At 42.9% G+C, this 21,241-nt stretch overlaps 1 protein-coding gene across 1 annotated transcript in view; it reads left to right on the top strand.

Moving 5' to 3' along the window:
- The window catches only part of Efcab3 (EF-hand calcium binding domain 3), a 60,657-nt gene extending 40,236 nt beyond the window's left edge, over positions 1 to 20,421 (top strand). Inside the window, exons 16-22 of the mRNA XM_052758454.1 lie at positions 305 to 448; positions 3,229 to 3,300; positions 4,413 to 4,533; positions 6,655 to 6,830; positions 7,170 to 7,354; positions 14,904 to 15,026; positions 17,387 to 20,421. Coding sequence (XP_052614414.1) covers positions 305 to 448; positions 3,229 to 3,300; positions 4,413 to 4,533; positions 6,655 to 6,830; positions 7,170 to 7,354; positions 14,904 to 15,026; positions 17,387 to 17,713 — 1,148 coding nt within the window. The 3' untranslated portion in view covers positions 17,714 to 20,421. The remainder of the gene's footprint in view (positions 1 to 304; positions 449 to 3,228; positions 3,301 to 4,412; positions 4,534 to 6,654; positions 6,831 to 7,169; positions 7,355 to 14,903; positions 15,027 to 17,386) is intronic.
- The last annotated feature ends 820 nt before the right edge of the window (positions 20,422 to 21,241 follow it).

Genomic DNA, 21,241 nt, shown 5'->3' with positions numbered 1-21,241 from the left:
TGTAACACAGAAAAAACAAAACAAAACAAAAAATCTATTATTGATTCTTCTCTCCACGTTTTTTTCAGAACACAATTGGCTGTATGATGTCTCCTAGCCCTGTTAGCATATATGTTTCTCCCTCCCCTTCTCCACTTCTACCTGGCTGATCTCGCCATTACTGTTTAGCCCAAGTGGGCCTGGGATCATCAGACTATCTTCCCACCACAGCTTCCAAGTACTAGGGTTGTAGACAGAAGTTACCATCCCTGACTGTGTTGCTTCTTAAATAACTGTCCTGACTAACATAATTCCATCTCCTCAGCCTTCCAAAATGCTTACAACTACTTCACCAAGGATAAAACTGGCTGTATTGATTCACATGGATTGATGAGCACCTTAGCTAAACTGGGGATGAATCTAAACACATATGATATCTATAATGAATTAAAGTGTGCTGATCTTGACAGTGAGTATTTTGACTTATTATTTTCCCATCAAATACTTTTATGAATATCTGTGTTATCATTTATGCTATAAGTGCAAGAAATAACTCTCCCTTATTTACCAAAAGTATACCTCTAAACAAAAGTAAGGTTATCTTCCCTGATCTACATTTCACTTTCCATAGTTTCGATTAAATGGTCAACTGTGGTCCAAAAATACCAGTATTTGTTTAAACTCTTTCAAGAGAAAAAGACCACAGTAATATAACTTTTTATAATGTTATATTGTTGAGGCTAGGCAGGGTGGCAAATACCTTTGATCCCAGCACTCAGGAGGCAGAGTCAGGTGGATCTCTGTGAGTTCCCAGCCAGCCTAGTCTACAGAGTGAGTCCCAGGACAGCCAAGACTACAATAAAGAAACCCTGTCTCAAACACACACACACACACACACACACACACACACACACACACACACACACACACACACACACACAGAGTATATTGTTATAATTTGTTGTTGCTAATCTATGACTATTCCTAATGTATCAGATAAAGTTTATCACAGATATGTGTATGTGAAAAAACATAGTAGATGCAGGGATCAGAATAGTCCCCAAACCTAACAAAACCAACCAAAGAGCTCTCTCAGTCACTTCAAGACATTCTCTAAAGTGAACATCATGACAAATACTTGAACTTGGTATTGAGAAGCGACAGTCACTCTTAGCTTCCACACAGGAATTTTCTCAAAAAATTAGATTTTTTTTTAGCTCATACATAGACCTCATTGATATACTTAAAGAGAAACACAAACTTACTGCCTATCGTCCTGCCAAAGGCTAGGATTGTAGAGATGAGCCACCACACTCAGGTCTAGCCAAGGTTTTAAGGCTTGGAGGTCTTGAAATGTCACTTCCCTATCCCTGTGGACAAGGAACCACTGCATTTGTATGTGTTTCTCTTTAAGGATATCTATGGAGTCTATGTGTGAGCTAAAAAAAAATTAAATTTTTTGAGAAAATTCCTGTGTGGAAACTGAGAGTGACGGTCCCTTCTCAATACCAAACTGAAGGATTTGCCATGTTTGCTTAGATGACGGTCCCTTCTCAACACCAAACTGAAGGATTTGCCATGTTTGCTTAGATGACAGTCCCTTCTCAACACCAAACTGAAGGATTTGCCATGTTTGCTTAGATGACGGTCCCTTCTCAATACCAAACTGAAGGATTTGCCATGTTTGCTTAGATGATGGTCCCTTCTCAATACCAAACTGAAGGATTTGCCATGTTTGCTTAGATGATGGTCCCTTCTCAATACCAAACTGAAGGATTTGCCATGTTTGCTTAGATGATGGTCCCTTCTCAATACCAAACTGAAGGATTTGCCATGTTTGCTTAGATGATGGTCCCTTCTCAATACCAAACTGAAGGATTTGTCAGGATGCTCACTTTAGAGGATGTCTTGAAGTAGCTGAGAGGTACAATGGTATAAACAGCTTCACACACAGCAGAACACCAAGAAAATCTAAGCCCACTGTTTGCATTTAAACCATACAAATCTCCCTTCTCTCCTGAGAACCCACTAAATTTTAAATGCCAGAGAAATTTTGGTAGTGTTTGAAAGCATACAGGTCATGGAGTTTGTTTTCTTCTTTGGGGCTATTTATTGTTAGTATTTGGTTTGGTTTTTTGGAGGAAGGACTTAATATATCCCAAGCTGGCCTCTAACTTGCTATGTAGATGAGGCTGGCCTTGAACCGCAGATGCTTCTGCTTCTACCTCTCAAGTGCTACAGCCTGTGCCTGGAGTCCAATCTAATATGTTGTGTGGAAAATGTTTGTAGCATATAATTTTCTCCTGCCCCTCGTCACTCAGCCGCCAGTGAGTCAAGGTCACCAGATCATTAGAATTATCACTTCTTTCCATTAACTCCATTAACAGTTATTTTATTTTTGCAGGTACATACACACATCCTCTAGTAGTACTTACTGTTTTTTTGTTTGTTTGGTTTTGGGTTTTGGTTGTTTTTAGTTTTTTCAAGACAGGGTTTCTCTATGTAGCCCTGGCTGTCCTGGAACTCACTCTGTAGACCAGGCTGGCCTCGAACTCACAGAGATCCGCCTGGCTCTGCCTCTCACGTGCTGGGATTAAAGGCATATGCTGCACTGCTTGGCAACTGTCTTTTAATTTTAGAGGCAAGTGAGACATGTAGATAAGCTCCTCATGAAAATGACACTCTCTGGCAAAGAACAACAGTAGCTAACAGGTTTTTCAGAATGCTTACACCTTGTCATTGCTTCTGTTGGCTACAGGAGACTAGTGTAATTGTAGACGTCATAAAGACTGAAGTAAATACGAGGATTTTAGGTTCAAGACCAGCATGGGCAACATAGGAAGGCACTACCAACAATAATCTCTTTAAGAAGGAGAGAGAGGAAACCAAAGTTTCCCTGATCATCTTTCCAGCCATGAGTATGTTGATTTTAAGTGTTAGATGACTCAGGCAACTTTAGCTTTTATACTTAACATACATTAAAGAATTCAAATACATCCTAGCTGGACATGGTAGCAGGCACCTGTAATCTCAGCAAACTGGAGGCTGAGGCAGAAGGATTGCAAGTTTGAAGCCAGTCTAGGTTATATATAACAAATGTGCGTTCTCTCTCTCTCTCTCTGTGTCTCTCTCGCTGTCTCTGCCTATCTCCTCTCTGTCTCTTTCTCTTTCCCTCAACTTTATATACACACTGTGTATTTATATAAACTTTAGCAATCTGCTTGCTCTGAGCTCAGCTTCCTGTTGCAGGAGACGGTAAGATCAACTTCTCAGACTTTATAGAGGTGCTGACAGATAAGAAACTCTTCCTCAAGGCTGTGGGTGAGTAGATGACAACCGGGCAGCCCTGCCCACTGCACAGAAAACACTATCCCTTAGGCCTCCAGTCAGGAGACAAATCCAGAAGGTAGAGTCCAGGGTGTGATTTTTTCTTTGTACTTTTCCTACAAAATAATATCAAACAAACTGATAATATCAGAATTGCAATTTAAATATATCAAGCAGCTCCTGGCCACCTAGGAGACAGTGCTCTTGTCTCTAATGAGAACACTAAGGAAGTGATGGGTGCAGGAAGTTTAGTTTTCCTTTTTTTAATTTATTTTTATTTTATGTGCATAGCTATCTTGCTTGTATCTAGATCCCCTGGAACTAGAATTACAGATGGTTATTAGTAGCCATGTGAGTGCTGGGAATCAAACCCAGGTCCTCTGGAAGAGTAGTCAGTGCTCTTAACCACTGAGCCATCTCTCCAGACCCTTGTTTTCCCTTTATAGTGTTTTAGTTCTTAACCAAGTGCATGTGCTACTACCAAAACTATTCCTTTTTTTGAAAAAATTTTCGTTTTCTAGATCGTGAATGACTTACTGTTTCCACACCCTGATGAAGCCTCAGCCCTCAGTGAGAGGCTGGGGAGGTTTCAGAGCATGCCCTCTTGCCTGTGCCCATCAATCTGTGCAAACTCGAAGCTGCCATCAGTCTCTCATGCTGTTTCTGAACTTAACAGGCTGCCTTGGAAAATACAACCACTATTCATATCTCATGCTCTAGGATTCCAGATTCCAAACCCCACAAGTAGCTCTGAAAACATACCCATTCTTAAGCTGTAGACCGTCTGAAGATAAACACTGTGACAAATGAGAGTTTCTCTGCAAACTAGAGATATTTATTAATTCCCTTTCATAGAAGACCAACATGATCGTCTTTAACATAGTATGCATGCAGATGTTAAAAGTACTACCATATTTACTTAGATGTCATTGAACTATGATTATTCTGTCAGTAATCAAAATGACCTTTCTTCAAATAAAACATTTTTAATGTTTTACCGCATTTCTAGTCCCTGATTTAATATTGTTATAAATTGTCAGCAAATTTTTAATAGATGGCTTGCTTGGAAGACATTTTGAAATTTCTCTTTTCTGTTTCCTCTATAGTTCCAGAAAAGAAACTGTGTTTAGATTTAGCTAACAACCCAGGGATCTTATTATTTGAAATCCTATCAAAACTTGTAGAGACGTCAGCCCTGCACAGAAAGGATATAATCGAGCTAGTAAGGTAAGTGGCAATGGAACAGGGGAAGGTGGCTTACTAGGGATGTGTCACCAGCATCCTACTCTACAGAGTTCAATCCAAAACAGAAGAAAGGGTTAGGGCAAGAGGCTACGTGCCACAACACTCTCTCGTGGTTCTGAAACGATAAGACTGAGCTCAGGCTCCATGTGGGCATAAGACATACACACACACACACACACACACACACACACACACACACACACACACACACACGAGCTAGCCATCCCTAACCCAAGGCAGAGCTGCTGGTGCACAGGCTAGCCCTTTTCTTTACTTCTCAGTCTTCGTTTCCTCACCTACAAAATCCAAGTGGTGATGGCAACGCCTGCCCTGAAGGGCAGTTGTGGGGTGACACAGAACAACACAGCCGAGCACTTCGAGAGTCATGCAGCACAGTGAAAGAAGATTTGCATGTTACTTAATAGAGTCCGGCAAGCAGATCAGATGCTTGCCCCGGAGTGAAGTGCTGATGTTTAACGCACAGCGATCTCTGCTACCATGTGTCCTCCTGCACCGCCTCTCACTCCTGCTAAATGGACAGGACACCTTCGCTAACACTGCTTTCTATTGAAGTGGGTTGTGGTTGTTGTTTATTTGGTTATCTTATGAGGTTGTTCTTTAACTGCTGAAAAATTTTCAAATCTGGGAAGATCCAGGAAGCCATGAGACCCTTACTAGATACAGTGAAAAAAAAAAAATCATCTCCAGGGTATCAAAATACAAGATAACCAGGCACTTGGGAGACAAAGGCAGGTGGATCTCTGTGAGTTCAAGGCCAACCTGGCCTACAAAGTGAGTTCCAGAACAGTCAGGGCTGTTACACAGAGAAACCCTGTCTCAAAAAACAAAACACAAACAAAAAAATTAAGAAATGTATCAATGTCAAAAACTATCAAAAGAGACCAAGATGGCCCTTACATAAATGATAAAGGAATCAGTTTAGCAAGAGGAAATAACAGCTGAGGCTGCAGCTCAGCATCTAGAGACTGGCATGCACAAGGTCCTGAGTTCGGTCCCCCATACTGGAAAAACTAGTCCAAAGCTTTCTAAAAGAAATTAAAAAGAGGAAATAGGGATTGTTGTGTAGCTGAGTGGTAGAATACTTACCTCACATGCACAAAAGCTTGGGTTTGATCCCAGGACATACAAAACATTCAAATGATACAAATAAACATAACTTTCTAAGCAGGCACATGGGCTCAGGCAGTGATCCCACACTCTGGAGTCTAAAGCAGAAAGGACACCATGAGTACAATGCCAGCCTGGGCTACAAAGTGAGATCCTGTCTCAAAAGAGAAAAAAAATGCATTTTAAAACCCAATACAGGGCTGGAGAGATGGCTCAGAGGCTAAGAGCACTGACTGCTCTTCCAGAGGTCCTGAGTTCAATTCCCAGCAACCACATGGTGGCTCACAACCATCTGTAATGAGATCTGGTGCCCTCCTCTGGCCTGCAGGAATACATGCAAACAGAACACTGTATATGTAAGGAAGAGAGAGAGAGAGAGAGAGAGAGAGAGAGAGAGAGAGAGAGAGAGAGAGAGAGAGAGAGAGAGAGAGAGAGAAAAGAGAGAGAAAAGAAATAAGACCCAGTACAGACTAGTACAGTATATGGCAGCATCTTCGATGGTGTAGCTACAAGTAAGGAGCTTGTAAATAATCCTTCGCCCAGGACCCTGTAAGCAACCCTAAAAATACACATTGAGTTTTCAAGCCAGAAAGAAAGAGAGGGAAAGGTAAGGATGAGGGGAGGGAGGAGAGGAGAGAGAAAAAATGAGAATACAAAAGAAGATAGGGAGGACGGGGGAGAGAGAGAATGAGATTCGAAGGAAGAAAGACGGACAGAACAGAGACTAAAGTGGAAAGAGAAAGGGGAGCCAGAGGGGAACAGGAGAGGGTAATGGAGTGAATATAATAAAATGCATATAACGTACAAAAATGCCATAATGAAACCTATTATTATCATGTATGATTCACATATGCTAATAAGTTTTAAATAGATTTAAAATAAACATAATCAACATCTATCGCTTGCAGTTTGATTTTCTTTTTGTCCTAACAATTCTTTATTCCATTTCTGAATTACCTGTATTTTCTCTTTAAGCTATTTCCGAAAAAAATTCCAGGAAAGCAACGCAGAAAGACTGTGGAGTCCTAGAAGGGGCTTTAGGGCAGACATCTGCACTCCTCCGCGCTCAAGCACTGCTGCCTTTGCCAACTCGGCCAGGATCTCCATCATGAAAGAAAGGGATCTGTATAAGTTTCTCGAAGCACTCAAGCGTAAGCCGTTTTCCCTCTCCACCGTTACAGACTGACTTCCCCTGAAGCTGGTCAGAAATAAACACCAGAGGCCAAGAGCAGGGCCCGGGGCTCTTCGAGTAACTGCTCTCCGTCCCACAGAAACTATTTGGAAGCAGAAGTCCCCCTGACTGAGCCCTCAGACACCTGAGTGAAGCCTGCGGGATGGGTGTGGGATGGGTGTGGGGTGGGAACGTGCGACTGAGGCAGAGGAGCCAGGGCCACACGAGAGCAGACGAAAGCGCAGTAGGCTCTGTGTGCTTGTCATTCCGGGCCATTTTTACTTCATTTATAATGCCATTTTTGTTTTTATCTTTTCAGGGTGCGATCTCCCTACAGGTAGCCCGTACTCAAAGATACCTATCTTTCCATTGTTCCCCGATGTGGACGGGATGGTGATGGGAAGGCCATTCAAAGACATACAGAAGTTAGAGACGCTAAGGAGAAAGGAGCCGCTGAGTTTCTTTGAGGACTATTTTTTCCATAAAAGAGATTGGAAAACACAGGTGAGTTTTAATCTGTCATATTAGCTGATTTAAATACTTCCACTTGTAAGAACCCAACTCAAGACTAAAAGCATGTTTTTGTTACAAATATTGGACAGCGTCTTGGGTGATTGTAGTTGCTTTGAGGTGTTTATTTGGTTTGGGGCTGGGATTTTTAGAGACAAGGTCTCATGTAGCCTAGATTCACTCAAACTTGCTGTGTAGCCAACAAGGACCTTGAACTTAGTTCTAACTATTTCAACAAAATAATTCGATTTACTGAAGATAACAAACCTGGGTTTGGGGTTGGGATGAAGACTATAAGAACAATAACAAACTAAACATGGTGGTTCATTCCTGTAATTCTAACATGGAGAAGCCTGAAGCAAAAGACAGCAAAGAATTCAAGGCTAGCCTGGGCTAAGTATTGAGTTTCACACCTGTTTCAGCTGCAGTGAGCTCTTGTATTTAAAAAAAAAACCCAAGAAAAAGCAGGTTGTGGTAGTGCACACCTTTAAGCCCAGCACTTGGGAGGCAGAGGGAGGAGGATCTCTGTGACTCTGAGGCCAGCCTGGTCTGGTCTACAGAGCCAGTTCCAGCTGTTACACAAAGAAACCCTGTCTCGATAAACAAAAAAACCACCAAAGCTGGAAGGACAGCAAACTGCACCTGATGGCATGTGCCTATTAATCCCCGCACTCAGGGAGCGGACACAAAAGAAGTGAAAGCCGTCTTAACACATATAGCAAGATCCTGTCTCAAAGACCAAAAAATAGTAGAGCACTAAATGTCTCAAATCTACTTTCATTGCTTTCCCATCAACTCAAGCTGGAGCTGCATTTTGAACTGTCAGCCAGCTCCAGGTTGGCCAGACATCTTGGGAGGGGAGGACCAGACCCACATCAATGGAGCAATGCTCTGATGGAGGGGCCACCCTGCTCCTCACTAGAACCTTGCCTATGACCCCGCTGTACCTTCTGGCCCTGTGTCACTCTGTGGCCTCCAGTCCGTTTGCTTGTACATTACTATCCTGAATTACAAAGTCTCAGGATGCCCAGGTATGCTCATGCTTCCAGATATTCTCTGAGGAAGTTCTAGCCTCACCCCCAAGTTTGTTCTAAGCCTTCCAGGGTAAGCAGCAGGACTGAAATTTACCTGGAATAGAGCCTGATCCAGGCATGGCAGTTCACACCTGTAATATCAGCATTGAGAGGGTGAGTTCAAGGCCAACCTACACTACACAATAGTTCCAGGCCAGCCAGGCTATGCAATAAGACCCTGTCTCAAAAAAAAAAACTAACAAGGGGCTGGAGAGATGGCTCAGCGGTTAAGAGCACTGGCTGTTCTTCTAGTGGTCCTGAGTTCAATTCCCAGCAACCACATGGTGGCTCACAACCATCCGTAATGAGATCTGCCCTCTTCTGGCCTGCAGGTGTATGTGCAGACAGAACAGTGTATACATAATAAATAAATAAATCTTAAAAAAAATAAATAAACAAAGCCAAGCTTGGCTCACAGAAAACTCAATATTCTTATTTGTGTTTGGTTTTGCATGGGGAATGGAACCCATGTACTAACTATGCACTTTACCATTGAACTCCACCCCATGCCCTTTGGATAAAAGAAAACAATACAATCAGTTTATTTTCTGAGTGCACATTATATGCTAGATTGTCCTCATCACAGATTGTCTCTCATCAGAGATTGCCTGTCATCTTAACAGCAATGGCATCAGTGACTTCCTAAGTAATCTACTTGCTTTTATTTTTTCCCTTCTTTACATGTTCTCAGTATATGAATAGCAGCCAAAACAGCTCTGTTCAAATCGACTTGAAATCCTCCAGTTGAGCTTTTCAGATGACTCAGGAAAAAAAAGATAATCTTCGTGATTACTTACAAGGTCCTGAATGACTTAACCCTAAGAGTCTGCCAGGCATGGTAGTGCATGCCTATAATCCCATCACCCAGGAAACTGAGGCAAAGAGATCATAGACGACTTGCACAATATAGGGAGACTCACGTCTCAGATAACAACAGTAATAAACCTGAACCTTCCAATAACTGAAATTCATCAGAATTACAAATCCAGTTCTTCAGTTGTACTACCCACAATTGAAGTGCTCAAATGGCCTATTAAAACACACAAACATATAGAACATCTCCATCATTGCGGAATGTTCTATGGACATCATCAAAGTAGACCCTCACACATATACCCATTTTGTCGTCACACTCTGCTGTTCCTCTGCTTGAACGCCATTCCCTGTGTGTCTGAAAAGCCCTATTCCTTGCTTCTCATGAGTCTTCTTGCAACTGTCACTTCAGGAGTTTCCCACAAGTCAACACAATGAATGCCACTCAAATGTTCACTTCAAATAGTCATTTTAAGTTATAAACTTATACCATTTTGATCATTTTATATTATGAACTTCTACCACAATCAGTTTATTTTGGATTTTTGAGATACGATCTCATACTGTATCCAAGGAAGGCCTTCAATTTGCAATGATTCTCCTACCTCAGCCTCCCAAGTGCTAGGATTTATAAGCCTGTACCACCATGTCCAAAAGTAAATTATCTATTAAATATATAGTTTAGAGGCTGGAGAAGTGATTCAGTAGTTAAGAGCACTTATTGTTCAGTCATACTCTGTTTTTTGTTTATTTGTTTTGATTTTTTGAGACATGGTTTCTCTGTGTAACAGCCCTGGCTGTCCTGGAAATCACTCTGTTGACCAGGCTGGCCTTGAACTCACAGAGATCCACCTGCTTCTGCCTCCCAACTGCTGGGATTAAAGGCATGTCCATTACCACCCAGCTCATACTCTTTGGCTTTTTGAGACAGAGTTTCTCTGTGTAACAGCTCTGGAACTCACTTTGTAGACCAGACTGGCTTCAAACTCACAAGAGATTTGCCCTGCCTCTGCCTCCTGAGTGCTAGAATTAAAGGCCATACTCCTTTTTTGTTTTGTTTTGTTTTTTGTTTTTTGTTTTTTTGGGACAGGGTTTCTCTGTGTAGTTTTGGTGCCTGTCCTGGGTCTCGTTCTGTAGACCAGGCAACACCACTGCCCGGCCCATACTCATTTCTTAATGCTACTTTTATAAAGGACCCAACTTTGGTTCCCAGCACCTATATTGGGTGGCTCATAACTGTCTATAATTCCAGCTTCAGGGGATCTGATGCCTCTGAACTCCACAGACATCTGCACTCAAGTGTACATAACAGTAGCAGGGTCCTGTGCTGTTGTTCCCTATGGGGGAGGGGGCCAAGTAGGCGCAGAGTCAATGACACAGACTCTGGGAGAATGTTGAAACAACAAGCTCAGTTTATTCAGGAAGAGGCAAGCCTTATATACCCTCTACCCCACCCTGGGGGAAAGTCTGATGAATATTCATCTGCTGATGTGACGTGCTGCCTCTCATTGGTCCAGGTCATCTCCAGATCATGTTTCAGCAGCTGTTGCTAAGGTCCTTAGGCATACCCAGGTTGGCTCTCAGAAAGTATCTTTTTTACTTGTTTGGGCCTGCTGGCCCTCAAGCCTGTTAGGGATAAGTCATCCTACACATAACCACACACACAATTAAACATAATTTTTAAAATATATTTTAATAAAATAACAGCCTATCCCCTTCCCTAATTTTTCTATAACATATGTTGCCATCTATTGTTATACTTCAGGTATCATGTTCACATTTATTATATGTAAAAAAAGATATAGTGTGTTATAATCTATATCTACTATATTATATGTATATTTATAAATATGATAATGTGCTATTTCTACTGTCACACAAGTGCCTATTAATAGATATAATATTGATATATTAATGTATATAATAGATATAATATTGATGCGTGTTGATGTATATAATATATATATATAGCTGTGGAGATGATTCAGTGGGTAAAGTGCTCTTGCTGCACAAACATGAGGAGCTGAGACCAGATCCCCAACACCCATGTAAAAGCTGTCCTGGTGGCACATTCCTATAATCACCTGGAAGACAAGTAGACCCTGGAGCCAGCCAGGCTAGCTGAAAACAGTGAGTCCTAGTCCAGTGAAAGAACCTGTCTTAAAAAATACAGAGGTCAACCTCTGGCCTACATACTCACATGCACAAGGGAGCACACTCACAGATACAACTAGATCATTTTCATAATTTCATGTGTATACATTTTATATGTATAAATATATAGAACATTAAATATATACCACATGAGATATAATATACTACATGGTATATTGTGTCTAAGCTAATATATTATAACAGCTCACGCAACATTCTACATATTTACAAATGTTAATTGAAACCAAAAAATAGGACTTAAGTGTCAGAATGAAAATAACCAGCTACACATTATCAACCCACTCCCTGTGACCTACCCCACTCACAAACTCTGTATGTCCCCATTTTTTAAAAAATGCTGCATGAAAAGCTGGGCAGTGGTGGCACATGCCTTTAATCCCCACACTTGGGAGGCAGAGGCAGCAAGACTCTGAGTTTGAGGCCAGCCTGATCTATAAAATGAGTTCCCAGACAGCCAGAACTGTGGTGATATTGTGTCCCCCAATATATTGTACACCCTAATAAACTTATCTGGGGTCAGAGAACAGAACTGTAGATGAACAGTCTTATTAAATAAGAAACACAGAGCCAAATGCAGAGTTAAAAGCCCAGAGATCAGAGCAGTAGCTGAGAACTGAGACTTAAAACGGCCTTCTTACCCTTCCTGCCGCTGCTGTCCTTCCTCTCAGCAAGAGACCTACTTCCTGTGTATCTGTCTTTTTATTGACTTTCTGTTCTGCTTTCTCATTGGTTGTAAACCCAACCACATGACCTCCTCATCACTGCCTGTCTATACAGACCTCCAGGTCTTCTATGGTTGGTATTGAGATTAAAGGCGTGTGTCTCCATGCTGGCTGTATCCTTGAACACACAGAGATCTGTCTGTCATGTGATCTGGATTAAAGGTGTGCGCCACCACCACCTGGCTTCTTCTATGGCTTGCTATTAGCTCTGACCCCCAGGTAATTTTATTTATTAACATACAAATAAAATCACATTTCAGTACAAATAAAATATCACCATACAGAACAGCCACTAGACAGACATAGAGGCCAGAAAATGGTGACACACACACACACACACACACACACACACACACACACACACACATCTTTAATCCTAGCATTCCAGAGGCAGAGATCCATCTGGATCTCTGTGAGTTCAAAGCCACACTAGAAACAGCCAGGCATGGTGACACACGCCTTTAATCTCAGGAAGTGATGACAGGAAGCAGAAAGGTATATAAGGCATGAAAACCAGGAACTAGGTGGGTTAAGCTTTTAGCTTTTAGCTGCAGTTCAGCTGAGATCCATTCAGATGAGGATTCAGAGGCTTTCAGTTTGAGGAAACAAGATCAGCTGAGGCATTGGCAAGGTGAAGTTGAATGTGGCTTGTTCTGTTTCTCTGATCATTCAGTGTTCACCCCAATACCTGGCTCTGGGTTTGTTTTTATTAATAAGACTTTTTACAATTCAGCTACACAGAACTACACGGAGAAACCCTGTCTCAAAAAAAAATACAAAAAGAACAATAACAAAAAAAATGCTGAATGAAATGACAAATATTCAAAAATGTCCTCAAATGCAAGCAAAATTCCCATGTTTCAAAAAGCAAGGCAGCCAGGCAGATCTTTGTGAGTTCAAGACCAGACTGGTCTACATAGGAAGAGCTTCCCTTGGAAAAAAAAAAAGCAAGAGAGACCCTACAGCCAGAACACCAAGCTAGCTCATAATATGACCCTGGGGATAGACAGAAAAGAGAGGCAGGAAGGTCACATGGAGGTACTTAGACCTGATAGCTAGGGACAGGGGTTGGCCTGACAATTCAGGATCAGATGTGGATGCCTAGAGTTAAATCTAAAAAAAAAAAAAATAGATTTAGATTTAATTTGAAATCTAAAAACTCTAAAAAAAAAATCAATCTGAGAGGAAAGGTAAATACTGCCCAGCACAAGGCCCAAGTTCAACCTGCTAGAAGCTGTCAATGGAGAAGAAAGTATTCCTTGAAAATGTGAAAGCTGAGGTTTGAGAAAACATGGGTATGCTGCTGGGATTCACAGTTCCCACAATGGATGCAGTCTCCAAGCTGTGTACTTACCCTAAAAAATCAGTTTCAACCTTAGGAAGTCTGCAAGACACAAATACAAACATATCTAAGTCCTGAGCTACATAGTTCATACTATAAAAACAAAGACGTTCTGAGAGATGGCCCCATGGTAAATGCACTTACTGCATAAGCTTGACGCCCTGAGCTCAATTCCCAGAACCTATGTGAGGAATGGAGAGAACTAACGGTTTAAAGTCCTCTGGCCTCTGCATGAGTGTCATGCACAGACACACAGACATCACACAATCAATCAATTAATATCAATTAATGTAGAGAGATCCCAGAACAGACTACATAAAGAACACAGGGAGACTTTTGGCCTTGGAAATCACAAAAGACTCACCTGGGAGGAAAAATGATGGATTAAAGGATAGAGAAATCTCACAATAGGGGGAAGAGTTAAGAACATTCATACTAGATAGCTTTAGAGAAAGCAGATCAGTAGCTGATGGAGTTTGAAGTCTGGCTTTCCAGCAGCCACTTGGAATGTTAACAGTGAACAAGAGCCTAAGAATGCCAAGTAGTAGCGAGGAGGGTCTGGAGATTAGGCAGTAAGCATGTCCAAAGAAAGTGAGCAGTACGTTTACCTAACTTCCCCTAGCATTGTTCAACAGCCCAGCAACAGGACAAACAAATGCTGCTTCCTTCCAGAAGTCTGGAAACAACAGAGGTTGCACTCTGTGGAGGGCACCTTCCTAATAGCTTGGGAAGTCTGGGTCAGGATGGAGTTGGCTCCTCTCTGCCCTCCTTATCCACTCTGCATGTGAAACATTCATCAGTGTTTGTCTTATAAGCAGCTTTATTATTATTATTACAGTGGATTTACTAAATGCCCGTTCACACACGTACCATGCGAAGTGTGCTAGTGCAACTGACAAATGGCTTAGCGACAACCTTATAAATCACATACATAAAAAAATTCTGACCCAGAGGTGGTGGCGCACGCCTCTAATCCCAGCTCTCAGGAGGCAGAGGCAGAGGGATCTCTGTGAGTTCGAGGCCAGCCTGGTCTACAGAGTGAGTTCCAGGCCAGCCAGGGCTACACAGAGAAACCCTGTCTCAAGAAACAAGAAAGAGGAAGGAAAGAAAAAAAAATCTGGTTTTGTTTTTGTAAAACACTGTCACACTGTAGCCCAGGCTGGCCTGGAACTCTTGTTGTTTTTCTTGCTCTAGTCTCCCGAGGGCTGGTGTTACAAGTGTGTACCATTATGCCCAACTTCCTAGTCATGCTCCCCCGCCCCATTATTATGCCTTTTTATAATTCATGTCTGAAGTTGGCATACATAGTAACGGGTTTCACTGTGGCAGTTTACCATATGTATAATTATGTCTTTGTTATATAATTCAACCTGAACTGTTTTACTGATCTCTTTTTTAAAATTTTAACGTCCGTAAAGGCTGCAGCTGTAAAACCTATCAAGTCTGCCTCAGGCTATTCGGATGACATCCTAGCCATTGACCAACTATTCAAGAAGAAGCATCACTGGACAGTATCTGATGCAGTGGCTATCAAACAGCATGTGAGTACTCCCTGTCAACCGCCTTCCCAGACTGCACCGTCGAAAGTGTCTTCTGCTGGGGAGACTCCGCCTCCAAAAACAAACCAAATCTCTACTTCAGAGTGAGACAAGATGACTGTGTCGCTCCCAGAACCCGAGGGGTCCAGGAAAGAGGAGAGGAAAAGACCTGGAACACGAGTGTCTCCGGTGTGATTTGTAAGGGCCAAGGGAGTAGAAGCATCGGGAGCATGATGATTAGCATCAAATGTAGAAGCGGGGAGCGGGAGACGTAAATCCATCCTGTCCTTCTCTGTGAAGCTGCTTAGAAGTTAGGCTACAGCCAGTGAAAGTGTGCATTCTGAAACCTCTCTGCCCATGCCTTAGAGTGTGTGTGTGTGTGTGTGTGTGTGTGTGTGTGTGTGTGTGTGTGCACAAGTGTGTGATCATGTGTGTGCCAGAGGTCAGCCTCAGCTGTTATATTCCTTAGGTATCTTCTGCTTTTCTTTGGACAATCATCACACTCTCGATGCCCCTACTCACAACTTTCTACTTGCACACCAATCTTCTCGTAGCACCCACTCATGCACTTGCCTGTGAGTGTGTATCCATGAGTCCTGAGATTAGGAGACACCATAGAGAGAAAACACAGTTCCTACTCTAAGAGAGCTTGCGGTGAGGGCAAAGTCACAGAGAAGGAAGTGGACAGTAGCCATGAGCTGGCATGTGCGGAACTTCAGAACACAAAGCCGTGGGCAGCTGACTCCTGTCTCGCCATTAGCACATACACAGGCAAGTAAATGGAGGCTGCCTGTGGCCAGAGACCTCCAGCACCAGCACCAGCTGCCCCAAAGGCTACGAAGCTTGAAAAGATCATTAGTTTAGCATCCCTATAACTCAGCCATAGAACAGCAGGGATCTCTGTATCAAGTGAAGGAAGCTAGGGTGAGCATGTGAGCTATTTCAGTCTATCTCCTTTGTTTAGCAGTAGCCACCTACATACTAACAACTAATTTGCCCCAGCCTAGACTTCTTTCTTGTACCTTGGCCTTACCTCACTCACCATCTGATAAACATTCCCCCCTATGTGCTACATCTCATAACACATCATGCTCAGCATGTCCCACGCTCATTCATCATCTCCTGCATCAGCCTGCCTCTCCCTGAGAATGCTGTATCTCAGTTGTTGATAGCACCATTTACTCAGTCACTGAAGCTAGAGGGCCAGGGGGCACCCTGAACATTGCTTTTTTTTTTTTTCTTCTTACTCCTTACCTCCACCAGTCACCAAATCTAGTCCAACTCAGTCTGGGATGCTTTCCAAGTCTGTTCCCTTTACTCTCTCCCTGTTCTCTCTGCCTGAGTTGAATCCTTCCATAAGAATTGCTTGGACAACAGCCTCTAATCTGGTATCCCAGCCATTTTCCACACAGCTGCTAAATGATCTAACATGAAGATCCAAACATGCCATTGTCCTGTTTAAAGGTAAATGCTTGAGCTGAAGGTATAGTTCAGTTGGTAGCAATCTTGCCTAGCACAGACAAAGCCTCAAAGGTTTGAGTCCCCGTTCTGGGGGCTAAGAAGGATGGGTACAATAAATGCTTCCAAGTAGCACCCTAAAGGTGGAAAAAGCAATAGTATTACAAGTTGAAGAGCAGCCTGTGCTGCACAAAAAACGTCAAGGCCAGCCCGGGTCATTGAGCCTTCCCTTCAGTGGTGGCAGAGGTTTCTACTCTACCCACCTGAGGAATTTATCCCACTTCCCTCAGAAACGGCTCCCACCGCGTGCTTTCTCCAAAGGGCTCTCCTCCACTACACTGAACCTTCAGTGACTCCTCCATCACTACCCCCTCCTCTCACTTTAACCTCGACACTCTGGCAACACCAAGATGCTCCAGCTCCCCTGCCAAGTCCAGGGTGTTTATTGCCTTCAAGCACTTGTTTATGTGGCCTCTTCTTTTGGGACTCCTTCCCGTCACCCCTCGATGCCTCAGCCTTAATATCCTTAAGGATTTTCTCAGCTCAGCATCTTCTCCCAGCTGACTCTCCCTGTCTCTGGCTGAATCCCATACCTATATATCCTAACTTAGCCCCACACTTCTCTCCTGGAACTCACTATGTAAACCGGGCTGGTCTCACACTCACAGAGATCCACCTGCCTCTGCCTCCTGAGTGCTGGGATTAAAGGCATGCACCACTATACCTGACTTTCAAGTGGTACATTTTGATTTCCACCAACTCCTAGCTCATAAGTCCCATGCTACCCCCTATGTAGCCGCAGTGATTTTCACATGTGTGACTCTCAAGTCACCAATGATTATGGTTTATAAATCAAAGATAGTTAAGGTAACTCCATTAAGTTAATACCGGTCCTCTCGGTGCAGGTAAAGAGAGCCACGGACACCTATAACTTAGGAATTGCACTTGAGCACCGGAAAGAAATGCTGAATCTCTGGAAAAAGATCCGAGGGGATTTGATTGGGATCGAAACCAACAATGAGTCCTTTTACAACACCTTTTCTACATACACGTGGTCCTGGAATGTCTGCCAAGAGCTGCTTTCCCCTAAGGACTTGCGCTTGCATGATGCCTATGCAAACAGAAACTCCTCCGGCAATTCTGGATTCTCTTCCCCGTCAGACTTCAGTGAGTGTGACCTGGAGACAGGAAGGAAAAGGAAGCGGAAAGGTTTCAGGGGATTTCGGCAATGAAATGTCTACATTTTCTAAACAACTCTTCGAAAACTGCTTTCCATAGTTATCCAAATTATGATTTCTTGCTTTTATCTACTACAGGCTTAGCAGGTGGAAATTTTGACATCTTTTGGATTCCATCCAGTAAAAACCTTTAAATCATAGAATGGTTTCTCTTCCCACGGTTTCTCTTTCCCAAATCTTTGCTAGTTAAAAGCAGTTACCCTAGCCCTTCCCTGGATGGAGATGGAAGAAGAGATGACCGGAGGTAGGAGGGGGGGAATGGGTGAGAGGGACTAGGAGGAGAAGATCGGGGAGAGGCTGCAGCCAGGATGTAAAAAAAAATAGGTGAAATATGTGTACACACACACTCACACACACGCGCGCACACACACACACATATATGCTTGGCTATGCATGTTTATTTCCAATGCTAAATCTTATATGGTGGTAAAAATCATAGATAAAAACAATTTATCATTAGTAAGTGAATTTTAATATCATTGATATGTAAAACCTAACAATTTTCCAGGATTTGACTTGAATGCCTCGGTCTATCAATGTTCAAAGAATATGAGGTCTCCTAAGAATATTCTACCCAGTTCTTGTTGAGCTACCTTCCCTAAACCTCAGCTGGGTTTGGTTTGTAGTGAATTACTGCTTTGCCATGACATATTTAAGAAAGTGAATGTAGTGAATTGTAAGTATTTTTTTTAAATTGAAAGTAGATTCTTTTCTCATCCTTTATCTCATCCTGACCAGTTTCCGCTCTCTCCACTCCTCCTAGATACTCCTCATCTCCCCTCTCCCCCAGATCCATTTTCCCTCCATTTCCTCTTCAAAAAAGAGCAGGCCTCCAAGAGAGGACAGCCAAACAAGACAAAACAAGATACAATAAGCCAAGGCAAAAACCCAACAGGAGGAAAAGAGTCCCAAGAGCAGGCAGGAAACTCAGAGATACACCCACTCAAAAAAAAAAAAAAAAAGCAGTTACCCTATTATTAGAGCCAGTTACTCCCTGCCACTCCCACTCAGCTTAAAACAGCCAAGACAGCAGCAGAAAGGGGAAAAGTTAGCCTGGGTTTCTAAGGGCCCTCCATGCAAGAAGCATTTGAGTTTGGGGTGACTGTAAATGAGACCGGTTTTTGAATGTTTGTGACAGACCCCAGCATCAGAGGATGGCAACTGCAGGAAATAGCACCAGCACACCCTCCACCCACACCACAAAGAACCTCTGGGAAATTTAGGAATTCCTAAGGCACAACTTTCACTTGGATTGCTCCTGCAAATAATAAATCTCATCCATTACATTAAAGACACACATAGCTGGGCGGTGACGGCGCACGCCTTTAATACCAGCACTTGGGAGGCAAAGGCAAGTGGATCTCTGAGTTCTAGGCCAGCCTGGGCTACAGGGCTAGTTCCAAGACATCCAGAGCTACACAGAGAAACCCTGTCTCAAGGGGAAAAAAACAAATATACACATAACTATATTGCAAATTTGTGGAGGTATCATAGTATTTTGTTTTGTGCATGTGCATGTGCTATATTTGCAAGTGTGCACATGTGTGAGTGCACTCGGGTGTTCTTGACCATGCTGGTATGTGTGGAGCCTAGAGGTTGATGTCAAGGCATCTTCCGAAATCATTTCTCCATTTTGCTTTTTGAGTCGGGTTCTCACTGAACCTGGAGCTCAACATTTCTGCTAGACTCTAGAATCTACCTGTCACCATCTCCAACTCAATGCTAAACACTGCTGCCCTCAAATTTCTACATGGATACTGGGGGTTGGAACTAAAGTCATGATGCTTATACAGCAAGCATTTTGTCCACTGAGCTATCTCTTCATGCTGGAATGTCAAGATTTTTATTGTGATAAAACTTAACTGTAGCCGGGCAGTGGTAGCGCACCCCTTTTAATCCCAGCACTCGGGAGGCAGAGCCAGGCGGATCTCTGTGAGTTTGAGGCCAGCCTGGGCTACAGAGCAAGATCCAGGACAGGCAAAAGCTATACAGAGAAACCCTGTCTTGGAAAAAAAAAAGCAAAAAAACTTAACTGTGTGGTGGTATTGTGTTCCCCAAAATATTATGCACGATAATAAACTTATCTGGGGTCAGAGAATTGAACAGCCACAATATTAAACATAGAGGTTAGGCAGTGGTAGCACATGCCTTTAATCCTAGCATTCCAGAGGCAGAGATCTACCTGGATCTCTGTGTGTTCAAGGATACAGCCAAGCGTGGCGACTCACACCTTTAATCCCAGAAAATGAGCCTTTAATTCCAGGAACTGATGGCAGAAAGCAGAAGACCTGAGGATGAGGAACTAGCCTGGTTAAGCTTTTAGGCTTTTGAGCAGCAGTTCAGCTGAGATCCGTCTGGATGAGGACTCAGAGGCAACCAGTCTGAGGAAACGGGATCAGCTGAGGAACTGTCAAGGTGAGGAAGCTGTGGCTTGTTCTGCTTCTCTGATCTTCCAGCATTCACCCCAATACCCCGCTCCAGGTTTGTTTTTATTAATAAGAACTCTTAAGATTCTTGCTACATAACTGTATAGAATTTACCGTCTTAAAAATAAGTAAGTGGGGGACTGGAAAAATGGCTCAGTAGTTAACAGCACTGGCTGCTTGCTCCTCCAGAGGACCTAGGTTCAATTCCCAGCAGCCACATGGCAACTCACAGCTGTCTATGACTCCCAAGATCTGGCACCCTCACACAGACATACATGCAGGCAAAACACCAATGCACATAAAATAAAAATTTTAAAAATTATTAAAAACATTTGTGTATCATTCTTATTCTTCTTAGACCCACTTTTGTAGCTCTTCCTCCGGCATTCTGTGGGTTTTGACAGTTTATCAAAGGAGGCACACAACTTTGGGATTCTGCAAACACTAAATCTGCATTAACCTTTTGCTCTATTATCAGGATGACAAAGGTATTTTATTTCCTCTGCTGATCCCCCCCCAGGGAGGGGGGGCGCTCATTTAGCCCAGGCTAGCTTTGTTGGACCCTAAAGTTTTAGGGTCTCAAGTGGGCACCCCAAGAACCCAGACTCCAGTCCAGTTGATGCAACAGCACGAGGATTTTATTGGCTTCTGTACAGAAGGGCAAACTCTGCTCCTAAGAGCAAGAGCCACATCTTACTGCAGCCCCATGGGGGGTTTTAAAGGAAAAACCCACAAAAGCCATAAGATTACAGTTCCCATACAATTTTGTTTCACAAGGTCATGGTCTGATCACAGAGTAGGTACAGTCACGTCCACATGTACATTCTTCCTAAAACCTCAAGGGGGGTATCAGGGCGGGAGTGGAGCTTACACAAAGGTCACAGTGGTCCTTCCTGGAACACTTGCAACTATCCCAGTCACAGTTGAGCACATCTCTTAACAGAAATCTTTTTACATTGTTACATTGTTACAGGGGTGATTGAGTAGTGGCTGAGTCAGGTGGCCCTTGGAACTAGATTTTTAGTTTCTCATTTCCTGGTGCTTGAAGTTTCTCTTTTCCTGAGGCTTGGGAGTGTAAACCTGAAGGGTTAGGGTC

This window comes from Peromyscus californicus, unplaced genomic scaffold (assembly GCF_007827085.1).
Source record: "Peromyscus californicus insignis strain IS unplaced genomic scaffold, ASM782708v3 Scaffold_3__1_contigs__length_106647218, whole genome shotgun sequence".
In the NCBI taxonomy this organism is placed as follows: Eukaryota; Metazoa; Chordata; class Mammalia; order Rodentia; family Cricetidae; genus Peromyscus; species Peromyscus californicus.
The sequence above is the reverse complement of the archived record's forward strand: the minus strand, read 5'-3'. Positions and strand labels throughout refer to the sequence as shown.